General features: G+C 38.6%; 1 protein-coding gene across 2 annotated transcripts; it reads right to left on the reverse strand.

Annotated features, from left to right (window-relative positions):
- Positions 1 to 7,822: 7,822 nt before the first annotated feature.
- Positions 7,823 to 25,646, reverse strand: LOC133558278 (trafficking regulator of GLUT4 1-like). Of its 2 annotated transcripts, none has more exons than XM_061909523.1 (5): positions 25,484 to 25,646; positions 24,826 to 25,045; positions 18,687 to 18,979; positions 18,460 to 18,589; positions 7,823 to 10,996 (listed from the first exon to the last, which is right to left on the reverse strand). In XM_061909523.1, exons 2-5 carry the CDS (start codon positions 25,031 to 25,033, stop codon positions 10,980 to 10,982), a joined length of 648 nt encoding a protein of 215 aa, XP_061765507.1. In that variant the 5' UTR covers positions 25,034 to 25,045; positions 25,484 to 25,646; the 3' UTR covers positions 7,823 to 10,979. The 2 variants fall into 2 exon arrangements, with proteins under 2 accessions (XP_061765507.1, XP_061765506.1); XM_061909522.1 differs by having other exon boundaries at positions 24,826 to 25,101.
- Between the last annotated feature and the right edge of the window lie 203 nt (positions 25,647 to 25,849).

Here is a 25,849-nt window from a genome sequence, read left to right on the forward strand (position 1 = left end):
TTTGAAGCAACAAAAACACAAATTGATGCTTTGTTCTAATTTATTTGATCAATTAATTGTTGCAACCCTACTAATTATAAGTCATTTGAACTGATTCAAGACTAATAAAATGAGAAAAAACAAGAATGAATATTGTCCAATGAGAATTTTGTCACAGTATATGTTGTTCTTAATCTAAAAACTATTTTTTAAATAACATTTCATAAATTTTTTGGTTGATTATTTTAAAGTAAATAATAAGAAAATATTTCAAGGTTTTTACACCTCAATCTGTTTTAAAATGTTTAAGAATTAAATTGGACAAACAAAAAAGTAGGCAAAAATACATTGTCCAATTACAATAATGTGTTACCAAATTGTGGGTGAGTTGTATTATCATATTTCATTTTGAAAACAACTAAATATTATTTTTAATTATAAAATACTGAAATTATTTTTTAATGAGTACTTAAATTTGTGCAATGTTACTGTTAAGTTTGCATTGGCTCCTGTAATACCATTTTGAGCATTATGGGGGACTTATGCCACTAACCTTCCCACAATTAAAAATACTAAAATGTATTTGGAAGTGATTATTTTTTGGGTCGTTTTGATTACTTGGTTTAGCTGGTTTTATTCCGGTTATACAAGATAAACAAGGAAACACAATAAAGCAGGTTAAAAAAGCTGACATTCAAACACAGATATTATAAGGTGACTAAAACCTCACAAATGGTTTTGGTTTTTGAAGTGGTCATGCTGACCCCTTTATGTGTGGAGTATGAATGACAGAGTAACATTTAATTACCTTTAATTACTTATGTCCTTTTGTGCCTTCATGGTGGTCAGGGGGCGTCTCCTTAGGGTGCCACTCGCAGGGGGAGACCCTGCAGCACTGGATAGACTGTCTGAAAAACAAGGGCAAGAAAGTGGAACGTTGGCACACGTTGACCAACGAGCTGCCCGGCTCTAACCTGCAGGAATGAAGTGTATCTCTCAGAACTGATACCCTGCTGTGACAACACGTCTGAAGAGGGCGGATGATGAAGGAATCGGATCATCCCAGTCCCGTTTGGAGGATTTTTTGCATGACTGTCAAAGGCAAACGGCTGCCTGATGTTGCGTCATAAAGCAAAACATGTAAACACATTGAAAGACAATGGGTTGAATCACACATCAAAACACTTGCCTGCACAAAGCTGCTTTTTAATTCATCCATCCATCCATCCATCCATCCATCTTCATCCGCTTATCCGAGGTCGGGTCGCGGGGGCAGCAGCCTAAGCAGGGAAGTCCAGACTTTCCTCTCCCCAGCCACTTTGTCCAGCTCTCCCTTGGGGATCCCGAGGCGTTCCCAGGCCAGCCGGGGGACATACTCTTCCCAACGTGTCCTGAATCTTCCCTGCCCTAAACACCTCTCTAGGGAGGCGTTCAGGTGGTATCCTGACCAGATGCCCAAAACACCTCATCTGGCTCCTCTCCATGTGGAGGAGGAGCGGCTTTACTTTGAGCTCCCCCCAGGTGGCAGAGCTTCTCACCCTATCTCTAAGGGAGAGCCCCACCACCCGGCGGAGGAAACTCATTTCGGCCACTTATACCCGTGATCTTGTCCTTTCAGTCATAACCCAAAGCTCCTGACCATAGGTGAGGACGGGAACGTAGATCGACCGGTAAATTGAGGGCTTCACCTTTCGGCTCAGCTCCTTCTTCACCACAACAGACACACCGATCCCCCTGTCGATCTCACGATCCACTCTTCCCTCACTCGTGAACAAGACTCTGAGGTACTTGTACTCCTCCACTTGGGGCAGGGTCTCCTCCCCCCTTTTCGGGCGAGAACAATGGACTCGGACTTGGAGGTGCTGATTCCCATCCCAGTCGCTTCACACTCGGTTGCTTTTTAATTACCCTTTTATTTGGGATGCTTGGCTATTTTTTGAGGGTTTTAGTGTCAACTGAAAAATCTGTTTACAGGTACTGTTAGGCTACAAACAGGTGGAGTACTTAGCTGAGGAACTTTGGAAATAGTCGATTGTTAAAAGTTAGGACATTTTCAATAACAGCATTTTTACAAACAACATAATACAAAGCATTTCGGTGAGATTTACTGTGGTTAAGGGCATATACACATGCAAATGTACATTACAATGATCTTATTTTTGTGTCAAACAAAGACAAACATGCTGGCTAGCATTGTGATGTATTTCTAATTTTTTTTTGTTTGCCATAATAGTATATTTGTTTTCTCTGATTTTTCTTGGATAAGATAACACTTTAAATATTATTTGGATTCTTTTAATTTTGATTGATTTTCTGCACAAGTATTTTTGGTGCACATTCACTAAATTTCATTTTACATTTTAAATTTTAAACCAAGAAGAACACAAGGAAACATTAAAATGTATTCTTGTTTATTCCCATGTATTAAAGGCCTACCGAAACCCACTACTACCGACCACGCAGGCTGATAGTTTAAATATCAATGATGAAATATTAACATTGCAACACATGCCAATACGGCCAGTTTACTTGACTAAATTGCAATTTCAAATTTCCCGCGGAGTTTCTTGTTAAAAACATCGCGGAATGATGACGCGTGCGCTTGACGTCACGGACTGTCAGGAAATATTAGCTCAGCACCAGTGACGGCTAAAAGTTGTCTTTTCATCGCATAATTAGACAGTAATTTGGACATCTGTGTTGCTGAATCTTTTGCAATTTGTTCAATTAATAATGGAGACTATAAAGAACAATGCTGTTGGTGGAAAGTGGTGTATTGCAGCTGTCTTTAGCACTGAGACACAGCCGGTGTTTCTTTGTTTTTAACACAGAGCGGTCAAGCGAACATGTTTCTCTACGTCAACCAGCATGTTTTTCGATGGGAAAAGTGTGATATATATCTTACCGGAGACGTCATTGGATTATTCGTCCTCCTGCAGTAGCTATTTAAAAGGCAGTTGTGAGCTTGGCTCCTCGGCTTCTCTCTGAAGACACTGCGTGTTCACCGCAGCCATCCGACCTCGAGGTATGTGTTTACAATCTCACTAAAACACTATTAAAACAATAAGCAGACAAGGCATCTTCCAGAATTATCCTAGTAAATGTGTTTAATTAAATCTGAAACGCTCACACTGCCGCCGCCTGGAGCCGTCGCTTTTTATTTTATTTTATTATTATTATTATTTTCTAGTCCTTCACTATCAATATCATCATCCACGAATCTTTCATCCTCGCTCAAATTATTGGGGAAATTGTCGTTTTCTCGGTCCGAATAGCTCTTGCTGCTGGAGGCTCCCATTAAAAACAATGTGAGGACATGAGGAGCCCTCACCCTTGACGTGACGTCATCGTCTGCGACTTCCGGTAAAGGCGAGGCTTTTTTATTAGCACCAAAAGTTGCGAACTTTTTCATCAGTGTTCTCTACTAAATCCTTTCAGCAAAAATATGGCAATATCCCGAAATGATCAAGTATGACACATAGAATGGACCTGCTATCCCCGTTTAAATAAGAAAATCTAATTTCAGTAGGCCTTTAAATTCACAACTTTTCCAGAACATTCCAGCATTTTGCAAACAATATTTTCAAGGTTTCTCTTTACTGGACGTGTTTTAAAACTGTCATTGGTTTACAGAACAACACAAACATTAGAAAATGGTTCTAAAAGTGTAACATTCTGCTGAACAACACCTTTTATAAAAACGGAGTACTTGTTAATGTATGCTGAATTTATCGCAATCAAAACAAAAATGGTGGACGCAATAATTCCCCATTTAATGGTGGGCGGGGAGGAATATAGGAGATGATACTACTGTGCTTAAGAGTATGGTTACATTTTAAGCACGACCAAAAATACATTGTACATGGTACATTAATAAGAGTACATAGGAATTACTTACAAACTTGCTCCTTTTTAAGCACATACTCGCTGGTGAAGGTTATTCTTCAAAAGGTAGTTTTGAACCGCGAAAGAGACAAGAGTTGGTGCGCATGCGGGTTGAGCTACTTTAGAAGGTGACATCGCCATCTATTGGCACGGCGTGCACATTGCAGCCTTTCCAGAATAAACCTCTGGGCATTTTCCTTCCATCCATCCATTTTTCTACTGCTTGTCCCTTTGGTTTCCTTTTCATGTAAACATACTCAAACTCATTTGATTTAAGTGCAAATCATGCAACAAATAATTGCATTAATTTAATAATCATTCTATTTGACCTTTCATTATTTAAAACAAAAAGCTTTTGCTACTATAATGCTTCCCAGAATCTTCAAGTGGACATTTTTGCGTCTTTTATTCTGTGAATGTTTCCTTGCAAACAGCAAAACCCAATGAAAGAATCAGTTCTTCCATGTTAACGGCTTCTTTGTCAAATGTTTTGCATGCTTGATGTCGCTGGAACTGACTTAATGTACAAAAACGTGCTGCAGGATGACCTGTTCCTAGTGGTGTTGTTCCCAATTGCACTGAGATGTAATTCTCTTTTTATCTGCCGAATGAGGGTGTGGGTTGTGGATGTTCAAATCATTATTTTAATTCATTTTTATGAACAGAGCACAGACTTTATTGATGGATGGCATTACTGAACTATGAACTTGAACAGGCATGCTGACAAAATATATGTCACTATAAATACTGTGGTTTTTTTCTTGCTTTTTGGTTGTTTGTCTTCTATAAATGAGCATGATTTATGTTTTTTTTTCTCATAAAATGTTCATATTGATTTGCCATGTGCCTCTGTTTATTTATTTCCATCATTGAGAGGCCTCAGTGACACAGAGGCAGTCCAATTAGTACAAAGCTGCCCTCTAGCGGTCATATTGTGCAGCTGCACATTATAGCACTGCTACATCTTGTCTGGCAGGTATTTAGATAAATAATATGATGTCAACATTGATACAATCCAGATGAGAGGAAATAAAAGACAGAAAAAGATACATTAAATTCATAAAAATATTACCAAAATACGATAAGGAAAATTATGAACCAGCAGGAACTGTTGAGGTGCAAAAATATATAAATTAATTAAAACATAAATTTTAAAAACACAATACAGGTTAACTTTGGCGAAATAATTAGATTTTTAATATTCTAAAACAAACAAATCAAAACATTTATTTTCATTATTTCAAACTGTCAAATAATAATTTCTGAGCCGAAAGGTATATTTTCACAAGTTAAAATAGAGTTAAAACGGAGAATAAATCTTTTGAAGTAACTTTCATGATGCCAAAAAAAATGATTTAAGTGGTTGTATGGCCTCAGGAAGCGTTTGCTGCTTGAACTATTACCTATTAGACTGAGACCCTGCAAAGACATCACATTATATTATAGACTATGCATAAAAATGGCCATGTGGACACGCTGACAGTAAAGCTGACAACATCACAAACAGAAGCAGCACAATGATGCGGCCGAGGACACGAACAAACAACAAATGGTTTGAAATTTCACCAACATATAAAAAAGTATGATATAAAACCAAACTTATTTCCACATAAAGTTACAGCCTGCAGAGGATGCTAAGTGATGTGGTCTCATTCGGAATTAATGAGTCAAATGAGGTTTCAGCTCATTTAACATCAATTAAACCATAATTATCCGTTACAATTATGATCCCATTTCTTGTGCGTAATCGAGGGAATAACTGCTCTTCTTTTTCCATATTAACCAAATCTAAAAAGTACATAACTCCGGGATTTTTATTAGGATGTTATTAAATGTTCGCAGTTGTTGTCTGCATGGTTGTCATTATTGAGTATGCAGTGGCACATGGTGCTGATGCTGATGATGCCAGTCTGACTCACACATGTGGATGCTGATGTGACCCAGCTGGCTAATCCCAGTGACCCACTTAAAGTGCATGTTGCAGACTCGTGTGACCAGCTACTCTGCACATACCGTCAAATTAGCTGAGTGCAATAAAAACATGATTATTTATATACTGTATATATCCTTGGCTGTCAATATTTGCCACTAAGGGGGATTTGTGCTGGTTTGGCTTGTAAGTGAAGGTGCCTTGGAGTGCATGAAGTTTTGCTGGGGTTTTTTTAAAACATTTTTAGAGGTATGACTATTTCTAATGCTGCATAAATGACACAGTGAATCCACCAACTGTGTGTGCATTTGAAATTGATGTCATAATTACATCATATTCCAATACTAGTTTAGCTGTTCATTTGATTATTGGGAGCATTTGATGCCAAATAGAAAGACATAAATATAACCTGTTACAAAGATCCCCTCATCGCCTCATATTATATCTAGCATGGCAATAAATGAAAACTAAAAAAAGGAAAACCATGCAGCTCAACTTCCCATATGATGTATTTTTTAGACCAACTACCTACTAATTAAGATACATTTTACTTTTTAATTTAATGTAACAAGTTAACGCACATGATTAATGACACAAAAATATTGAATTAATCATATATTTTATATTTCACCCAATGCATATTGAGCAAACAGGGTCCTTTTACAGTGGGGCAAAAAAGTATTTAGTCAGCCACCGATTGTGCAAGTTCTCCCACTTAAAATGATGACAGAGGTCTGTAATTTTCATCATAGGTACACTTCAACTGTGAGAGACAGAATGTGGGGGAAAAAACAGGAATTCACATTGTAGGAATTTTAAATAATTTATTTGTAAATTATGGTGGAAAATAAGTATTTGGTCAACCATTCAAAGCTTTCACTGATGGAAGGAGGTTTTGGCTCAAAACCTCACGATACATGGCACCATTCATTCTTTCCTCAACACGGATCAATCGTCCTGTCCCCTTAGCAGAAACACAGCCCCAAAGCATGATGTTTCCACCCCCATGCTTCACAGTAGGTGTGGTGTTCTTGGGATGCAACTCAGTATTCTTCTTCCTCCAAACACGACGAGTTGAGTTCATACCAAAAAGTTATATTTTGGTTTCATCTGACCACATGACAATCTCCCAATCCTCTGCTGTATCATCCATGTATCCATTTTGGTAAAAACTCAACTCGTCGTGTTTGGAGGAAGAAGAATACTGAGTTGCATCCCAAGAACACTATACTTACTGTGAAGCATGGGGGTTTAAAACATCATGCTTTGGGGCTGTGTTTCTGCTAAGGGGGACAGGACGATTGATCCGTGTTAAGGAAAAAATGATCGGGGCCATGTATCGTGAGATTTTGAGCCAAAATCTCCTTCCATCAGTGAGAGCTTTGAATGGTTGACCAAACCCTTATTTTCCACCATAATTTACAAATAAATTCTTTAAAATTCCTAAAATGTGAATTCCTGGATTTTTTTTCACATTCTGTCTCTCACAGTTGAAGTGTACCTATGATGAAAATTACAGACCTCTGTCATCATTTTAAGTGGGAGAACTTGCACAATCGGTGGCTGACTAAATACTTTTTTGCCCCACTGTACCTTAACCGCGAATAAGTACCTGAAAAGACGTCCAAAAGACTTCAGATAAAACTGTTAACATGTTTCAAGCAAATAAATGAGCAAGTAAAACATTTCGATTTGTAATACATTTTTTACATTAAAATTTCCCCTGTGGATCAATAAAAGTTTGTCTAAGTCCAAGAAAAAAGATGGTGTATATTCGTAATAATAAATAATATGGATGATAAAACTGTGTTTTTGTTCAAATATTGGGGTATAAGTTCATTTCAATTGCAGCTAATTTACTGCGATTAATCACAATTCAAAAAGATTGAGACAGAATCCACAGCGCCTTTGTGGGTGGGAGCCAAGTATTGCACGTTGTGTCTTTAAATAAAACGGAAGAATAAAATGCTCTGTGAAAATATGCGCACAAAAAGCATATTTTTACAGCGACAACAAAAACCACACTGCATGCGTTGTGTCTTTATTATAAATGTACTGCAGAAGTATAATATCCAAAGTGCTGACTCATGGTTCATACATGAATTAAAACCCCATAGCATGCCAGTCATCACAAAGAATCATAATAATCATAATAATAGTAGCCTGGTGCTAATAGGAAGGCCTGTGTGTCTACTACTGGTCAACTATATAACTCAAGTATGACTACACTATTGAGGATTATATCAGCAGACTACAGTACATCAACTCATGATTACTAGTTGAAATATACATTAGAAGAAAAGTAGCCATGTTCATTTTCAAAACAGGAGCCTGTTTGGGGATCACAGTGCGAATCACAGGTAAAGATCACAGAGAGGGCAAACGGGAGCAGTGTAGAAATTCACAGCAGAGCAAGTGCAAGTTTGGTTAACAGAATCCCCGGCACACACACTCACTGTGGGGCCATGTACAGTAAAATTCATCTTGTTTTGTTTTTAATTAATAAAAAGCACTACCTTGTCACCGAGCAGCAGCATTAAAATGCAGGCCACAACTTTCACTTTATAGCCAGGGCCGGCTCCTGGCATGAACACTCTTCCATGCGGTTGTTTGGGAGCACATCAGGAAATTTGATTGGCAACTTTGATAATCAAACCCTATATTATTGTAAAAGACTGAAACAGGACCACAAAAAGAGCAAAAGCCGGCAAACACACACACACACACACACACACACACACACACACACACACACACACACACACAGTCTTGTATTTGTTACCTTCTTGAGACCACCGACTAATGTACTACTACCTCTTTAGGACCACCCTTTCTAGACATACAAAGAGTTGTATTTACAACATTAATGATACATACATACTATGCAAATATAAAAAAGCTTGTTGTGAAAAATGAATTGGAATTCCACAAGAAAAAGGTCACAATTTCACAAGAAAAACTTAAAATTTTGGCAGTTTTACAATAAAAGTCATAATTTTACTCAACAGAAGTCAATATTTCACAAGAAAAACTGAACATTTGTGCAATATTATGGTAAAAGTTGGAAGATTACTCAATAACAGTCACAGGTTTACAAGAAAAGCTCAAAACTTTGGAAATTTTATGAAAAAAGTCGTAATTTTACTCTAAAAAACTCACAATTTTATAAGAACTTTTTCTTTTTTTTTTTAAATAAATTTTGGCCAAAGGGGGCGCATTTCAATTTCTTACACAAACTTGTCATTAAATATGTTGGCCTGAGGGGGAGCACTTCAAATGTTTACACAGACTTGTTATTTCATATGTTGACCAGAGGCGGAGCAATTTTAAAAACCGTCCATCCATCCATTTTTCCACCACTTGTCCCTTTCTCTATTACATGCAATGGTTTTCCGTATTGGGACCATGATTGATGTCCTAATTTGTTCACTGGTCCTCATATGGAAGGTACTTTTCCTTGTGGTTGTCTCAAGAAGGTTAGATATACAACACACACACACACACACACACACACACACACACACACACACAGTCTTGTATTTGTTACCTTCTTGAGACCACCGACTAATGTACTACCTCTTTAGGACCACCCTTTCTAGACATACAAAGAGTTGTATTTACAACATTAGTAATACATACATACTATACAAATATAAAAAAAAGCTTGTTGTGAAAAATGAGTTGGAATTCCACAAGAAAAAGGTCACAATTTCACAAGAAAAACTTAAAATGTTGGCAGTTTTACAATAAAAGTCGTAATTTTACTCAAAGGAAGTCAACATTTCACAAGAAAAACTGAACATTTGTGCAATATTATGATAAAACTTGAAAGGTTACTCAATAACAGTTGCAGTTTTACAAGAAAAGCTAAACATTTTGGAAATTTTATGAAAAGAGTCGTAATTTTACTCAACAAAACTCACAATTAAGTAAGAACTTCTTTTTTTTTTTAACATATATAACTTTTGGCTAAAGGGGGCGCATTTCAATTTCTTACACAAACTTGTCATTACATATGTTGGCCAGAGGGGGAGCACTTCCATTTTTTACACACACTTGTTATTTCATATGTTGACCAGAGGCAGAGCATGTTTAAAAACCGTCCATCCAGCCATTTTTCTACCACTTGTCCCTTTCTCTATTAGATGCAATTGTTTTTCGTATTGGGACCATGATTGATGTTCTAACTTGTTCACTGGTTTTTGATTGATTGATTGAAACTTGTAGATTGCACAGTTTAGTACATATTCCGTACAATTGACCACTAAATGGTAACACCCCAATAAGTTGTTCAATTTGTTTAAAGCGGGGTCCACGTTAATCAATTAATGGTATTGATTCATATTGAAGATACTTTTCATTGTTGATATCTCAAGAAGGGTAGAAATACAAGAACACACACACACACACACACACACACCCACACAACACATCAAAAACATGTACCTGTGACCGACAAATTTTGAAGGTTCAAGCCATAACATTAGGTACACTTGCCCTATTCAAAGACATCATGTAACAACGTGTTTAGCCTTGTGTCACTTAATAATGATAATAATAATAAACATGATACATCTTGCAATGGGTGTACCTAATGTTGCGTCCTGTTGCTACAGTTTCCCTCCTGTACGACGGCTCACAGTGCTGCAATGACACTTTGGGAACGTTCTGGCATGTTCTTACCCTGCAACAACAATTGAGACTTGGGATATATTTTGGCACATATTTCCTCTCCTGTAATCCGTTTTTAGCATTAAGCCTCTCTTTATCCTCGGGCAGGGAGAGCGGCAGTCTCAACAAGGTGACAGCGATCGTTTCTTCTCAAAGGATGAAGAGGAGGAGGGAAAAGTCTTTCCGTGTGTGTTAAATGCAGTGTAAAAGGTTTCTCCTCCTCGTCTTGAGTCCATGTCCAAAAAGTCCACCAATCCTCCTTCACCTTTCTATTTCCTATCCCTCCCTTGTGACTCAGCAGCACTTTTTGCATAATGTCTTCGATTAGCGAAAAAAAGGTACTTCTGTAAGATTCGAAGAATATAAATATCAGTGGCTGTGTTTGGTTGCTGTTGTTTTTATGTTAGTCACACATCCAAGGTAACAGCTAGGTGGTATAAAGACAGGCGGTGCAGGTGAGGGCCGGACAGGATGCAGCTGCCCTTATCATTCCGTTTCATCCTGGCATGAAAACTCAGGTTTTCACATTGACTAAAAAAAAAAAAAGGAAAAGGAAGCATTATTAGTTGGAAAGCTGTTGCGCAACACTTAAGTAGCATTCTGTATCGGTGCCATTTGCTTCCCTAGAAATAAAATGGATAAATGTGGAATAATTTGAAGTATTTTCAAAATTCATCATTATTTAATCAATAAAAACTAATTCAGTTTGCTTCCATAGAAATTAAATGTATAAATGTGGGATAATTTGAAGTATGTTTTTAATTCATTATTATCTAATCAATAAACACAGTTAAAACAATTTTAATTTCAACAAACTTAGCATGTGTTACCTGTCCCTACTCACTAAAGGCTGTAAATACTTATGTACATGTGATTTATTTAATTTTTTACAAATTTGCCCAAAAACAAACAAAAAAAAAAAACCTTTCCACATTGTCATTATTGGATGTTGTGTCTAGAATTTTGAGGAAACATATGCATTTATTCCATTTTGGAATGTGTTGTGTTCGACCAGTCTTCCTCTCAGGGAATAAAACACACTGGTCAATCCCAAATTATTTTGCACGACCGATATGTTATGTAAGAAGAACCACCGAGACAGAATAGTACTTGGCCAAGTTTTACTAAAACTTTAGGAGACCAGCCCTCACAATGCGATAATAGCAGCATCAAGAAGCGGTCTAAACTCAAATGAAAAAAGTCTCCGTTTTTTGTTCTAACAGATAAGGCTTTCTCCACAAAAAGGGAGTACATTATACTACCAGTAGACATTCTGGGGTCTTCAAGGTGAAACACAGTTTACTAACGAACATAAGGAAAAAACACAAAGTGTACACATGGGAAAATGTTAGTTGCTTTAAACATGACTATAGATGCAAAAAGAACACTTAAACATATATGCATTCTCCACAAAGTGAATTTAATTATATTTATATAGCGCTTTTCTCTAGTGACTCAAAGCCCTTTATATAGTGAAACCCATTATCTACATCTTGAAGTTACATTTAAACCAGTGTGGGTGTCACTGGGAGCGCGTGGATAAAGTATTTTGCCCCCAGAAACAACAGCAGGGAATCGAACCTTGAACCTTTAAGACTAAGACAAACAAAAGATGGAAAGGATAATGCAGGTGGACAAAAAATGTACCATAGGAGCAATATAAAATATAACATACTGTATATTTAATATTTACACATTATGTATACAGTATATAATATATATTGATATATTATTATATTTTTATATAATATAAACAATATATAACAAATCCCAATTACCATGTACAATATCACAGTATATGTAACAACCGCAGCAAAAAAAAAAAAAAAAATACACATTTTAAAAAAGGGCAGATTAAAATAGAGAGTAGATTCAGCAGAAAATATACATTAAATTATATTATATTATATTACATTATATTATATTATATTCCATCCATCCATTTTCTACCGCTTATTCCCTTCAAGGTCGCGGGGGGCGCTAGAGCCTATCTCAGCTACAATCAGACGGAAGGCGGATTACACCCTGGACAAGTCGCTACCTCATCACAGGGCTATATGTTATGTTATGTTATGTTATGTTATGTTATTTTATGTTATTTTATGTTATGTTATATTATTTTATATTATATTATATTATATTATATTATATTGAAACCGAATTACGCCACCCCAAAAATAAGGTGGAATAAGGCTGTAAGTAACATAACAAAATATGGAAAAAGTGAAGCCCTGTGAATATTTTCCAATTGCACTGACAGTAGTAATCACTTACAGTACATTATCAATATCAGGTATCAATGCTGTCAATACTACAGTGAGTCATGTACATATTTAGTTTTAAAGCTCCTGGAATATGTTTGAATTTTGATTGACTGCAGCTGGTAGTGTCTTTCTGGCAGGAAAAAATGAATTAGTCAGGATTACGGAATTGTGCATCTGTTAGCAAAAATAAAGCTGGAAAATATTGCACTAATATTGTATCACGGGTTAATAATAACGGGTTACCACATATCGTATTAGAAACCTGGTCATTTAGTGTTGGTTGGGGACGGAATGATGTTGGTCACATTTTTGCCTTCTGTTACATCGTTATCAGCATGTATCATCAATCACATTAATTGTTGTCTTGGGATTATCATGGCTAATATATTGCAATAATATTGTAGCGTGAGTGATTCCCAGCAGAGTGTTACACATTTAAAATTGTATTTAGCAGGTACGGTGGTACCTCAACGTAATTGTTATGCTTTAAGTTGCAAGCAAAAAATGGACTTACAAGCCATTAGTTGGTGTAGCAAATGTCCAAACAAAACATCTGGTCTTAATAGCTAGTATTAGCTCATAGCTAAAGAGCGACATCATGTTTTTCAAACCATGGGAAGGAAGAAAGTGAGTGTGAAGGATAGTGCTGAGAAGAAGTGGATTATATTATTTGAATTAAATAAATAAATCATTAAAAACATGATCGAGCGTGTAGTCCAGGGGTGTCAAACTCAAATACAGAGTGGGCCAAAATTTAAAACTGAACAAAGCCAATGGGCCAAGGTTGAACTAATTAACCTTTTAATAGGGACCCAAATAAGTTTTGCATTGAATATTGAACAAGCAGGGCTTATATAACTTTATAGTGACATGTAAAATCTAATTTTAAATAAAAATAATAATAATAATAATCAAAAAATATCAATGGCATATCAAATAAAATTTAAATAAAAATTGAATGCCTCTTTTCTATTTGCAGCCCTCTGAGGTAAATATCAAAATAAACTTTTTCCACAGGCTAATAATAATACATTTGCAAATAAAATAACAATAATGAATGAATCAAACATTCAAGCCTTTAAGTAGCAAGAGAAAGTGCATGAGTAAAACGTTAATTATTGCTTGGGGGGCGGGGGCGTGTGGGGTGGGGGTATATTGTAGCGTCCCAGAAGAGTTAGTGCTGCAAGGGCTTCTGGGTATTTGTTCTGTTGTGTTTATGTTGTGTTACGGTGCGGATGTTCTCCCGAAATGTGTTTGTTATTCTTGTTTGGTGTGGGTTCACAGTGTGGTGCATATGTGTAAGATTGTTAAAGTTGTTCATATGGCCACCCTCAGTGTGACCTGTATGGCTGTTGAACAAGTATGCATTGCATTCCCTTGTGTGCGTGTGTGTGTAAAAGCCGCATATATTATGTGACTGGGTTGGCACGCTATTTCTATGTATAAAAAGAGGACGAGACGACAGGTTGTAGAGGACGCTAAAGGCAGTGCCATCAAGGCACGCCCCCAATATTGTCGTTTGGGTGGAAATGGGGAGAAATACGGGAGAATGGTTACCCCGGGAGATTTTCAGGAGGGGCACTGAAATTTGGGAGTTCGGGAAAATCGGGAGGGTTGGCATGTATGAGTATTAGCAGTGAATGTGGTGTTACAGCGGCGCCGCCGCTGTATAATACCGGAGGGCCAGCTCTAATGTTAATTTCATATTGCCTCAAGGGCCAAATGAAATTACAGGGCGGGCCAAATTTGGCCCGCGGGCCAGACTTTGACACCCATGGTGTAGTCGATTTGGAGCATATCACTGCTAGTATGCACCATACTGAAGCAGAATGAGTCTAACGCCACCCAAGAATGTTAAAATAATATCTAAATGGCAAATATGTATCTATGAAAATATGACAAAGCTGCTGATAGAGTGTTTGACGGAAAAGCAGCTGGAAGTTGGTACCGTAGAAGTCCGCTCCCCAATGTAAATGCTGTACATTATGATTACATTATTTCATAAAACTACTGTAATTGTTCATGGTATACTCTATTGTATTGTTTCATATACTATTTCATATGTAAAAGTACATTTTTCTTTTTAAAAGGTATTTCACATAACAAAAATGTGGTCCGATGCAATTGACTTCGATCCATTTCAATGTTGAGTCGAGATACAAGTGTTTTGAGTTAAGAGCTCCGTCACGGAACCAATTAAGCGTGCATGTTGAAGTACTACTCTATTCACATGAACACAACACATCTTTTTCAAAAGCACAACCTGTTATTGAATGAACAAAAATATCCCTCCATTACTACACAATTGCTTTATCGTTACAGATAACTGCATTAAATCAGTTTGTGTTGTACTATCCATTTTACACCATTTTCTACTGCATGTCCCTTTCAGGGTTGCAGGGGGTGCTTGAGCCTATCTCAACTGCATTTGGGTGGAAGGCGGGGTAGTGAAGTGTGTGAATTATATTTATATAGCGCTTTTCTCTAGTGACTCAAAGCGCTTTACATAGTGAAACCCAATATCTAATTACATTTAAACCAGTGTGGGTGGCACTGGGAGCACGTGGGTAAAGTGCCTTGCCCAAGGACACAACGGCAGTGACTAGGATGGCGGAAGCGGGAATCGAACCTGCAACCCTCAAGTTGCTGGCACGGCCACTCTACCAACCGAGCTATACCGCCCCAAGTCGCCACCTCATCACAGAGCCAACACATATAGACAGACAACATTCACACTCACATTTTACACCAATTTAGTGTTGCCAATCAACCTATCCCCAGGTGAATGTTTTTGGAGTTGGGAGGAAGCCGGAGTACCCGGAGAGAACCCACGCAGTCACGGGGAGAACATGCACACTCCACACAGAAAGATTCAGAGCCCGGGATTGAACTCTGGACGTTCGTATTGGGAGGCACATGCACTCACCCCTGTACCGCCGTGCTGTGTTGTACTTACAAATATAAATTCAGCATATTTTGTTGGTGATTAATCCATGGACCCTAATAACATGAAGTGGTTGTCCTCAATATGCAATTTACTGCTGGATGTACTCTTTATTTTATACCGCCCTTTTTTCTTGCTGCAGCTCTTACATATACTGTAATATTGTACATGGTAATTGGGATTTGTTATACCGTATTTCGTTAAATAGCCGCCGGGGCGCTAATTGATTTAAAACCTCTTCTCACTCCTGCGCTTATTCAAGACATGCAGTAAAAGTAAGCTGGCGCGAATAGTTTTAAAACCTCTTCTCACCCCTGCGCTTACCAATGTCATGCAATAAAAAAATAAGTGTGATAAAAAAAAAAATTAATAAATAATTATTCTGCGGACTACTGCTCTACAACGTATCATTGCGCCCACCTTTACACCATGCTGTGTGTGAAGTGTGAATTATATTTATATAGCGCTTTTCTCTAGTGACTCAAAGCGCTTTACATAGTGAAACCCAATATCTAAGTTACATTTAAACCAGTGTGAGTGGCACTGGGAGCAGGTGGGTAAAGTGTCTTGCCCAAGGACACAACGGCAGTGACTAGGATGGCAGAAGCGGGAGTCGAACCTGCAACCCTCAAGTTGCTGGCACGGCTGCTCTACCAACCGAGCTATACCGCCCTGGTTGATCCTGCCAGTAGCATATGCTTGTCTCAAAGATTAAGCCATGCAAGTGCAAGTGCCGGACGCATGTATTTCGCTGCTTCTCATACGAGATTGCGATGCATACTTGGTCAACAGCCATACCGTTTACACTGAAGGTTGTGATATAAACAACTTTAACACTCTTACTAATATGCGCCACACTCTGTGAACCCACACCAAATAAACACATTTCTGGAGAACATCGGCTCTGTAAAGAGTCATGGATGCATGGCATTCTGGGTAATTCTTATGTTGTGTTTATAATGTGTTACAGAGCCGATGTTCTCCCGTAATGTATTTGTTATTCTTGTTTGGTGTGGATTCACAGAGTGTGGCGCATATTAGTAAGAGTGTTGAAGTTGTTTTATATCCCAACCACCAGTGTGATCTGTATGGCTGTGGAACAAGACCCCTGGTTTACACATAGTAAAAGCAAAATAAAACTCCTCCACCATTTTGAAAATGACGACAGGGTAAGCGTCACTTGTGACATCAAGAATTTGACCCGGCGGTAAAAGTAAGCATGCGCTAATAAATTTGGGGAGCGAGTTTGACCCGGCAGTAGTTCAAGGCAGGTGCATATTACATGCCCGGCGGCTATTCAAGGAAATACGGTATATTGTATATGTTATATCAAAATTAGAGATGTCCAATATTATCGGCCGATAAAAGTTCTAAAATGTAATATCGGAAATTATTAGTATCGGTTCGGAAATTATCGGTATCGGTTTCAAAAAGTAATATTTAAGACTTTTTAGAACGCCACTGAACGTAGTGGTACAGGGACATAGGGTGAAGTACAGAGCGCCAATAAACCTTAAAGGCGCTGCCTTTGCGTGCCGGTCCAATCACAAAATACCTACGTTTTTTTACACACACAAGTGAATGCAATGCATACTTAATCAACAGCCATACAGGTCACACTGAGGGTGGCCGTATAAACAACTTTAACACTGTTACAAATATGCGCCACACTGTGAACCCACACCAAACAACAATGACAAACACATATCGTCAGAACATCCGCACCGTAACACAACAAAGATAGCACTTTATTGATTCCTTCGGGAGAGTTCCTTCAGGAAAATTAAAAATTTAAAACAAACACAACAGAACAAATACCCTGAATCCCTTGCAGCACTAACTGTTCTGAGACGCTACAATATATATACCCCCCCCACCCCCCGCTACCCCTTACACCCCGCCCACCTCAATCTCCACGTTCTCTCAAGGAGAGTATGTCCCAAATTCCAAGCTACTGTTTTGAAGCCTGTTAAAAAAAAAATGCACTTTGTACCATGTTGGCATTTTTTTCCATGACTTGAGTTAATTTAGTTTGGAAAACCTTGTTACATTGTTTAATGCATCCAGCGGGGCATCACAACTCAATTAGGCATAAAAATGTGTTAATTCCACGACTGTATATATCGGTATCGGTTGATATCGGAATCGTTAATTAAGAGTTGGACAATATCGGAATATCGGCAAAAAAGCCATTATCGGACATCTCTAATCAAAATATAATATAATATAGCAGTATAAATATTACATATATGTTATATCTTATATTGCTACTCCGATACATTTTTAGTCTACTTAATAGCTGCATTATCCTTTCCATCCTTTGTAACCGAGCTACTGTGTGGACAATTTCCCTTGTGGATCAATAAAATATGTTCTACGGTAAGTCTAATTAGAATTATTTGACCTTGGCGGAGGTCTGCGTGCGTTCTATTTTATAAGTGAGCTCATCACTGAGTGTTATGATAATGCCTTTATTATCCAGGTACAATAACATACATCATAGGTAACATGATACAAGGACAGAAAGACACAACACAACACAACACACACACACACGAGGCATGCATGTATTTACAGCAGGAGGTCGGTTTGTGCAAAAAAGGACAAAAATGGCAGATTAGGTTGAAAATGAAATGATCGTAGTAGAAGAGTGATCACAGTAGAATGTGGAATAAACCATTTTTGGAGGGTGGCAGGTGTTCATAGATATTAAAAGTTCTCAGGTGAAGAAAAGGGATGGACAGGAGGGGAACATAAAGGTTAAAGGTCAGATTTGGGACACTCACTGGCTAGGTTGACAATGCAGGCGATGATAATGATGGTTCCGCCCACCAGGGACACCACGGACAGCATCTTAGCCACACGGCCCAGACGCACGGCGCCATCCAGGTTGCCCTGCTCCAGACTGTTTTTAGACTGCAGAGAGAGAGAGAGAGAGAGAGAGAGAGAGAGAGAGAGGCGGGCGTGTCAGAGACGACCACTACGTACCCCATATGATGACGAGCCTTCTCACCATGATGGAGTAGACGAATCCCACAATGTTGATGGGCCACACGGGGCAGAAGCAGGCCAGCACGGAGAGCAGGAGGTAGTCCTTCACCTTGGTGCGGTCCAAGGGGGGGTTGGTGGCGATGCTGGAGTGGCGCGACAGCGAGGGCCTGGGGGAGAAGGCGGTGTAGCCGATGGAGCTCGCCCTGCTGCCCTTCCTGGTCTTGGCGTGATGGGGGTAGGAGATGGAGTGCTGCCGTCTGGGCGGCGACGAGATGACGGGGGAGGAGGTGCTGTTGGAGGCGTGGACGCCGTTACCTTAAAAGGATGACATGTACATTGGTTATGTACTTAAACACTGTGTGACTATAATCCACCATTTATATACAAACCCTGTTTCCATTTGACTTGGGAAATTGTGTTAGATGTAAATATAAACGGAATACAATGATTTGCAAATCATTTTCAACCCATATTCAGTTGAATATGCTACAAAGACAAGATATTTGATGTTCAAACTGATAAACATTTTTTTTTTTTTGCAAATAATCATTACCTTTAGAATTTGATGCCAGCAACACGTGACAAAAGAAGTTGGGAAAGGTGGCAATAAATACTGATAAAGTTGAGGAATTCTCATCATACACTTATTTGGAACATCCCACAGGTGTGCAGGCTAATTGGGAACAGGTGGGTGCCATGATTGGGTATAAAAACAGCTTCCGTGAAATGCTCAGTCATTCACAAACAAGGACGGGGCGAAGGTCACCACTTTGTGAGCAGATGTGTGAGCAAATTGTCAAACAGTTTAAGAACAACTTTTCTCAACGGAGTTTAGGAATTTCACCATCTACGGTCCGTAATACCATCAAAAGGTTCAGAGAATCTGGAGAAATCACTGAACATAAGCGATGATATGACAGACTTTCATTCCCTCAGGCGGTACTGTATCAAATTGCGACATCCGTGTGTAAAGGATATCACCACATGGGCTCAGGAACACTTCACAAAACCACTGTCAGTAACTACAGTTTGTCGCTACATCTGTAAGTGCAAGTTAAAACTACTATGCAAAGCCAAAGCCATTCATCAACAACATCCAGAAACGCCGCCGGCTTCTCTGGGCCCATGATCATCTAAGATGGACTGATGCAAAGTGGAAAAGTGTTCTGTGGCCTTACGAGTCTACATTTCAAATTGTTTTTGGAAACTGTGGAGATTTGTGTCCTCTGGAACAAAGAGGAATATAACCATCCGGATTGTGATAGGCGCAAAGTTAAAAAGCCAGCATCTGTGATGGTATGGGGGTGCATTAGTGCCCAAGGCATGGGTAACTTACACATCTGCGAAGACACCATTAAATATACATACAGGTTTTGGAACAACATGTGTTGTCATCCAAGCAACGTTATCATGGACGCCCCTGCTTATTTCAGCAAGACAATGCGACACTACGTGTTACAACAGCGTGGCTTCATAGTAAAAGAGTGTGGGTACTGGACTGGCCTGCCTGTAGTCCAGACCTGTCTCCCATTGAAAATTTTGAAGCCTAAATTACGACAACAGAGACCCCGGATGGTTGAGCAACTTAAGCTATACATCAAGCAGGAATGGGAAAGAATTTCACCTGAAAAGCTTCAAAAATGTGTCTCCTCAGTTCCCAAAATTTACTGAGTGTTGTTAAAAGAAAAGGTGATGTAACACAGTGGTGAACATGTCCTTTCCCAACTACTTTGGCACGTGTGGCAGCCATGAAATTTTATGTTAATCATTATTTGCAAAAAAATATAAAGTTTATGAGTTTGAACATCAAATATCTTGTCTTTGTAGTGCATTCAATTGAATATGGGTTGAAAAGGATTTGCAAATCATTGTATTCCGTTTATATTTACATCTAACACAATTTCCCAACTCATATGGAGACGGAGTTTGTAAAACACACACATTTTAAAGAAAAAATGTTACACAAACCTGAATATAAGCCAAATATTCTTTCAGGAAAAAAACATAACCCCACACTTAATATATTACAAACATCCATCCATCTATTTTCTACCGCTTGTCCCTTTTGGGTTCACGAGGGGTGCTGGAGCCTATCTCAGCTGCATTCGGGCAAAAGGCGGGGTGCACCCTGGACAAGTCGCCACCTCATCGCAGGGCCAACACAGATAGACAGACAACATTCACACTCACATTCACACACTATAGGGCCAATTTAGTGTTGCCAATTAACCTATCCCCAGGTGCATGTTTTTGCCATTTAAAAAATATATTAGACAACCCTGAATACAAGACAAACATTCTTTAAGGAACGAAAATATAAACCCAACATGAATATAAGAAAGACACTCGCTAAAGACAAAAATATAAGACCGTCCTGCTTTTAAGATAACATCTCTTTGGTTCTCAAACTTTTTTCACCAAGTACCACCTAAAAAAACACTTGGCTTTCCAGGTACCGCCATTAAAATACAGTAGCGTAGTAGGCCTACGTGTTCATTAAAAACAGGGCAGATGTTTTATTCAACAAACATATTAAACATTTTGCCCCTTATCACATTACACGCAGTTTGAACAGTAACACGGTTGTTGAGTTTATACCAAAATGGATACATGGATGATACAGCAGACGATTGAGAGAATGTCATGTGGTCAGATGAAACCAAAATAGAACTTTTTGGTATAAACTCAACTCGTTGTGTTTGGAAGAAGAAGAATACTGAGTTGCATCCCAAGAACACCACACCTACTGTGAAGCATGGGGGTGGAAACATCATGCTTTGGGGCTGTTTTTCTGCTAAGGTGACAGGACGATTGATCCGTGTTAAGGAAAGAATGAATGGGGCCATGTATCGTGAGGTTTTGAGCCAAAACCTCCTTCCATCAGTGAGAGCTTTGAATGGTTGACCAAATACTTATTTTCCACCATAATTTACAAATAAACTCTTTAAAATTCCTACAATGTGAATTCCTGGGTTTTTTTTCACATTCTGTCTCTCACAGTTGAAGTGTACCTATGATGAAAATTACAGACCTCTGTCATCATTTTAAGTGGGAGAACTTGCACAATCGGTGGCTGACTAAATACTTTTTTGCCCCACTGTATCGCGTAATCTCAATATTATCATTGGGGATGATATTGTATCACAAGTTTCTCATTAGAAGCAGTCTTCTTGCACATTTAACAAATAAACAAATACTTATGACTTTGACTTGTCCAGGGTGTACCCCGCCTTCCGCCCGATTGTAGCTGAGATAGGCGCCAGCGCCCCCCGCGACCCCGAAAGGGAATAAGCGGTAGAAAATGGATGGATGGATTGAACACAAAGTGTAACTCTCTTTGATAACTTATGTACAGTACAAACGTTTGTAGGATAATAGAAAAAATATGCATATTTTCTCTTCATTGGATGCATTTATATTCTTTTTTTTTTTCCAGAATATTGTGTAATTGCTCTATTGTGATACTGTGCAATATTGTTTGCGATTTTTTTTAATGGTGCCAATAAGCATGTATTCAAAACACAACACACAACATATTGAAAAGTAACAATCTGTGTTGGCCCTGTGATGAGGTGGCGACTTGATCAGGGTGTACCCCACCTTCCGCCCATGTGCAGTTGAGATAGGCTCCAGCACCCCAGCACCCCCTCTGACCCCGAAAGGGACAAGCGGTAGAAAATGGATGGATGGACAGTCATTATATGCAAATATTGGATGGTATCAGCGTTACAGTATCCATACTGGAACTTGCAATTCCAATATATTGTCATGTTTGTGACCCGCTCCATTCCTGCTTTTCCCTTTAGATACCACAAAATCACATATTGGTGGTAGTGCATGTTTTTTGGGGGGCGATATCACATGATCGCTGTGTCGTGCCGTTGCACTATACTGTATGTTGTTTAAAGTTAAAAATTAAAGTACCACTGATAGTCTCACACACACACTAGGTGTGGTGAAATTTCCCTCTGCATTTGAACCATCCCCTTGTTCCACCCCATGGGAGGTGAGGGGAGCAGTGAGCAGCAGCAACGGCCGCACTCGGGAATTGTTTTGGTGATTTAACCCCCAATTCCAACCTTTGATGCTGAGTGCCATAGGTCCCACTTTTATAGACTTCGGTATGACTTGGTTTGGACTCACGACCTACCTACCCACAAGGCCACTGAGCAGGTATTTACATTTTAATGTAAACTTAAATATTTTGTTTAATTTATTACGTGATGATTCAGTGCTGCTATTACTGTACACGGTAACATTGATTCTCAAACTCTGGTATGCCAGCTCTATCTAGTGTTATGCCAAATGTTTGATTTGTATTAAGTACAGTGTTTTATTTTCCTTTATTCAAAAACAGTGTTACTGTTCAAACATGCATGTATACAACATGATACATCACAATTTCCATTTTCTCTTTTCAACATGTTCGAAAAGGAGTAGGGAGAAGCAGAGTTTATTTAATCCTACCCCTTTTCCTTCACATAGCAGTTGCTAAAAAAAAATGTATCCACTTCCTGTTCTCAATGTATTCACAATATACTCCATAAGTAATAATAAGAATAAATATGTAAATAAATATGTATTATATGTATTTCATATGGGGAGATGAGTAAGATTATTTTGAAAATGAATGGATGGATGAAATACATTCAGAATGTTTATCATGGTTCTTTAAGTTTGAAGAGTTTCTTGGAGTGGATCATATTAGTACATTGTTTGATTTCTTTGCTTTTGTTAGAGTTATTTGGTGACGAACCCCAAGATGCAGGCATGGAGTGAGCGAACATGATTTCAATATAAATACTAAGACAAAACCAAACAAAGGGTTCAAACCAAAAGCGCGCACGTGGGCGGATAAAAACAAAACAAAAGACCTTTGGCATAGAAGCTAACAAGAAACAAAAAGGAACTTTAGCATGGAAGCTAGAGGATAACAAACAGAAAAACTGGAAATAGCTGTGGCTAACAAAAACAGCTTACCGCTACGACGACCAGGACAAGATGTAGCACGACAGGTAATAGCTGAAATCAAAACGACACGACAAGAGCGACATGTGGCAACGACAATACGAACGACAATACGAACGACAATACGAACGACAATACGAACGACAATACGAACGACAATACGAACGACAATACGAACGACAATACGAATGACAATACGAATGACAATACAATGATCCAGCCCTGACTGGAGGAACAAAGCAGGTAAAATAGGAGCTGGCCGATTGACATCAGGTGTGACTAGATGCCAATCAGCCGCAGCTGAGTGAGAACAGGACACAGGGAGACAAACAGAAGCTGAACCAAAATAAGAGCACTAGACAGGAATTAAGGACAGGAAATACTAAACACACAGAGGAGAAACTAAAACACAAACAAACTGTCAGTGGCAACTCTGACAGTTTTATCCATTCCATAATTTAATTCCACATACACTGAAGGTCTTAAGTATTGTACGTGCATACAAATATTTTAAATTACATTTTTCTCCAAGATTATATTTCTCCTCTTTTGTTGAGGAGAATTGTTGTATATTATTGGGTAGCAGATTACAGTTTGCTTTGAGTATCATTTTAGCTGTTTGCAAATTCACTACGTTGTGGAATTTCAGAATATTTGATTCAATAAATAAAGGGTTTGTATGTTCTCTATATCCAACATTATGTATTATTCTAATTGATCTTTTTTTTTGTGCACCTGTGTGTTATGTTACAAGGGGCAACATATTTGTTGAATAAAACATCTGCTCTGTTTTTAATGAATACTTGGGCCTACAACACTACTTTATTTGTACTGTACTGTAATGCATATATTCCTTGACTGCACTTAAATGTAGAATATATTTATATTATTCATATATTATATATATAATATATGTCATATATTATTTATTATTATTATTGTTTATTGTGAGTGAACTGTGGTGCTGAATTTCCCCCCGGGATCAATAAAGTACTTTCTATTCCATTCTATTCTATTCTATTCTATTCTATTTGGATATTGGTCATTATTGTGGTACTTGGAGTGTTTTCTGAGCTCTGAGGACCACTGCCCTATATGATGTTGCTGCTACCTTCTTTCCCTGAGGGCACACGCCCTTGGAATCCGCAAAGTTCTATCTAAATCTCTATAAATGATTCCAAAAAGATACTTACTGCTCTTCAGTTTCTCGTTGATGACAATGACCAGCTCGTCTTTGGAGAGGTTGACGCCACAGAGGAGCTGCTCCCCCACTGCAAGGGGAGGGCACGGCGTGGCGGTGGAGGCTTGGCTATGCCCTGGGTCTTCCTGATCCAGCAGGGACGGTCGCTCCTCTCCGGCCCAAACAGATGGAGACGACGCAGGCATCATGTTGGCGTCCATGAAGGATCACAGCTCCAAATGAAAATAAAATTTAAAAAAAACACACCCACAATGCTTTGCTTGTGCACCTAAGGAGCAGAGGGGGCGGAATTAAATGGATGCTGGTCAAATTGAACATCCTTGCTGGCATCGCCATGGTGACAAATGATGATAAACAAACACACACACAGTGCATGTGATAAAAGCAGAGGGCAGGTGTGTACACAAGATGGGTACACAAGGTTGTGTACACACTCTTGACAGGCTTGTGGTGGACATTACAATAAAGCAATAATAAGGAGGAGGGACAATGGGACAAAGGAACAATCCTCACTAATTAGCTTAGCTTCCAATGCGATAAAGCAAAAACAGCAGTCGCCACATTGCTTTTCTTTTTTTCATTACAGCATAATTGATTGTTTATGCAAAACACAACCATGCAGAAACGTGTAGAAGTAAATAGAAACTCACCTTTTTTGTTGTTGTTGTTGTTGTTAATCCAGCGTTTTCTTCAACACAGCGTGTCAAATGATGGCATCGTTCGTTTTTATCAACAGCAAAAAAAAAAAAAAAAAAATGGCTACGACGTGTTTGTGTGTATCCGAGAGGAGGACATCCGTGTGTGTGTGTGAGGATGAGGATGGTCGTATGGAAGATGCAGGGCGGGCCGGAGAAGGGGAGGGCGTGTGTGCGCGCGTGTGCGTGTGCGTGTGAAATGAAAAGTGAGAGCAGACTGTTGTTTTGGCACCGACGGTTTGATAAAAATGGATCAAACATGGCTCACTTAAAACTAATACTTTTATGTTTGATTTTTTTTTAAAAATACATAAACTCAAT

This window comes from Nerophis ophidion, linkage group LG08 (assembly GCF_033978795.1).
Source record: "Nerophis ophidion isolate RoL-2023_Sa linkage group LG08, RoL_Noph_v1.0, whole genome shotgun sequence".
NCBI classification, from domain to species: Eukaryota; Metazoa; Chordata; class Actinopteri; order Syngnathiformes; family Syngnathidae; genus Nerophis; species Nerophis ophidion.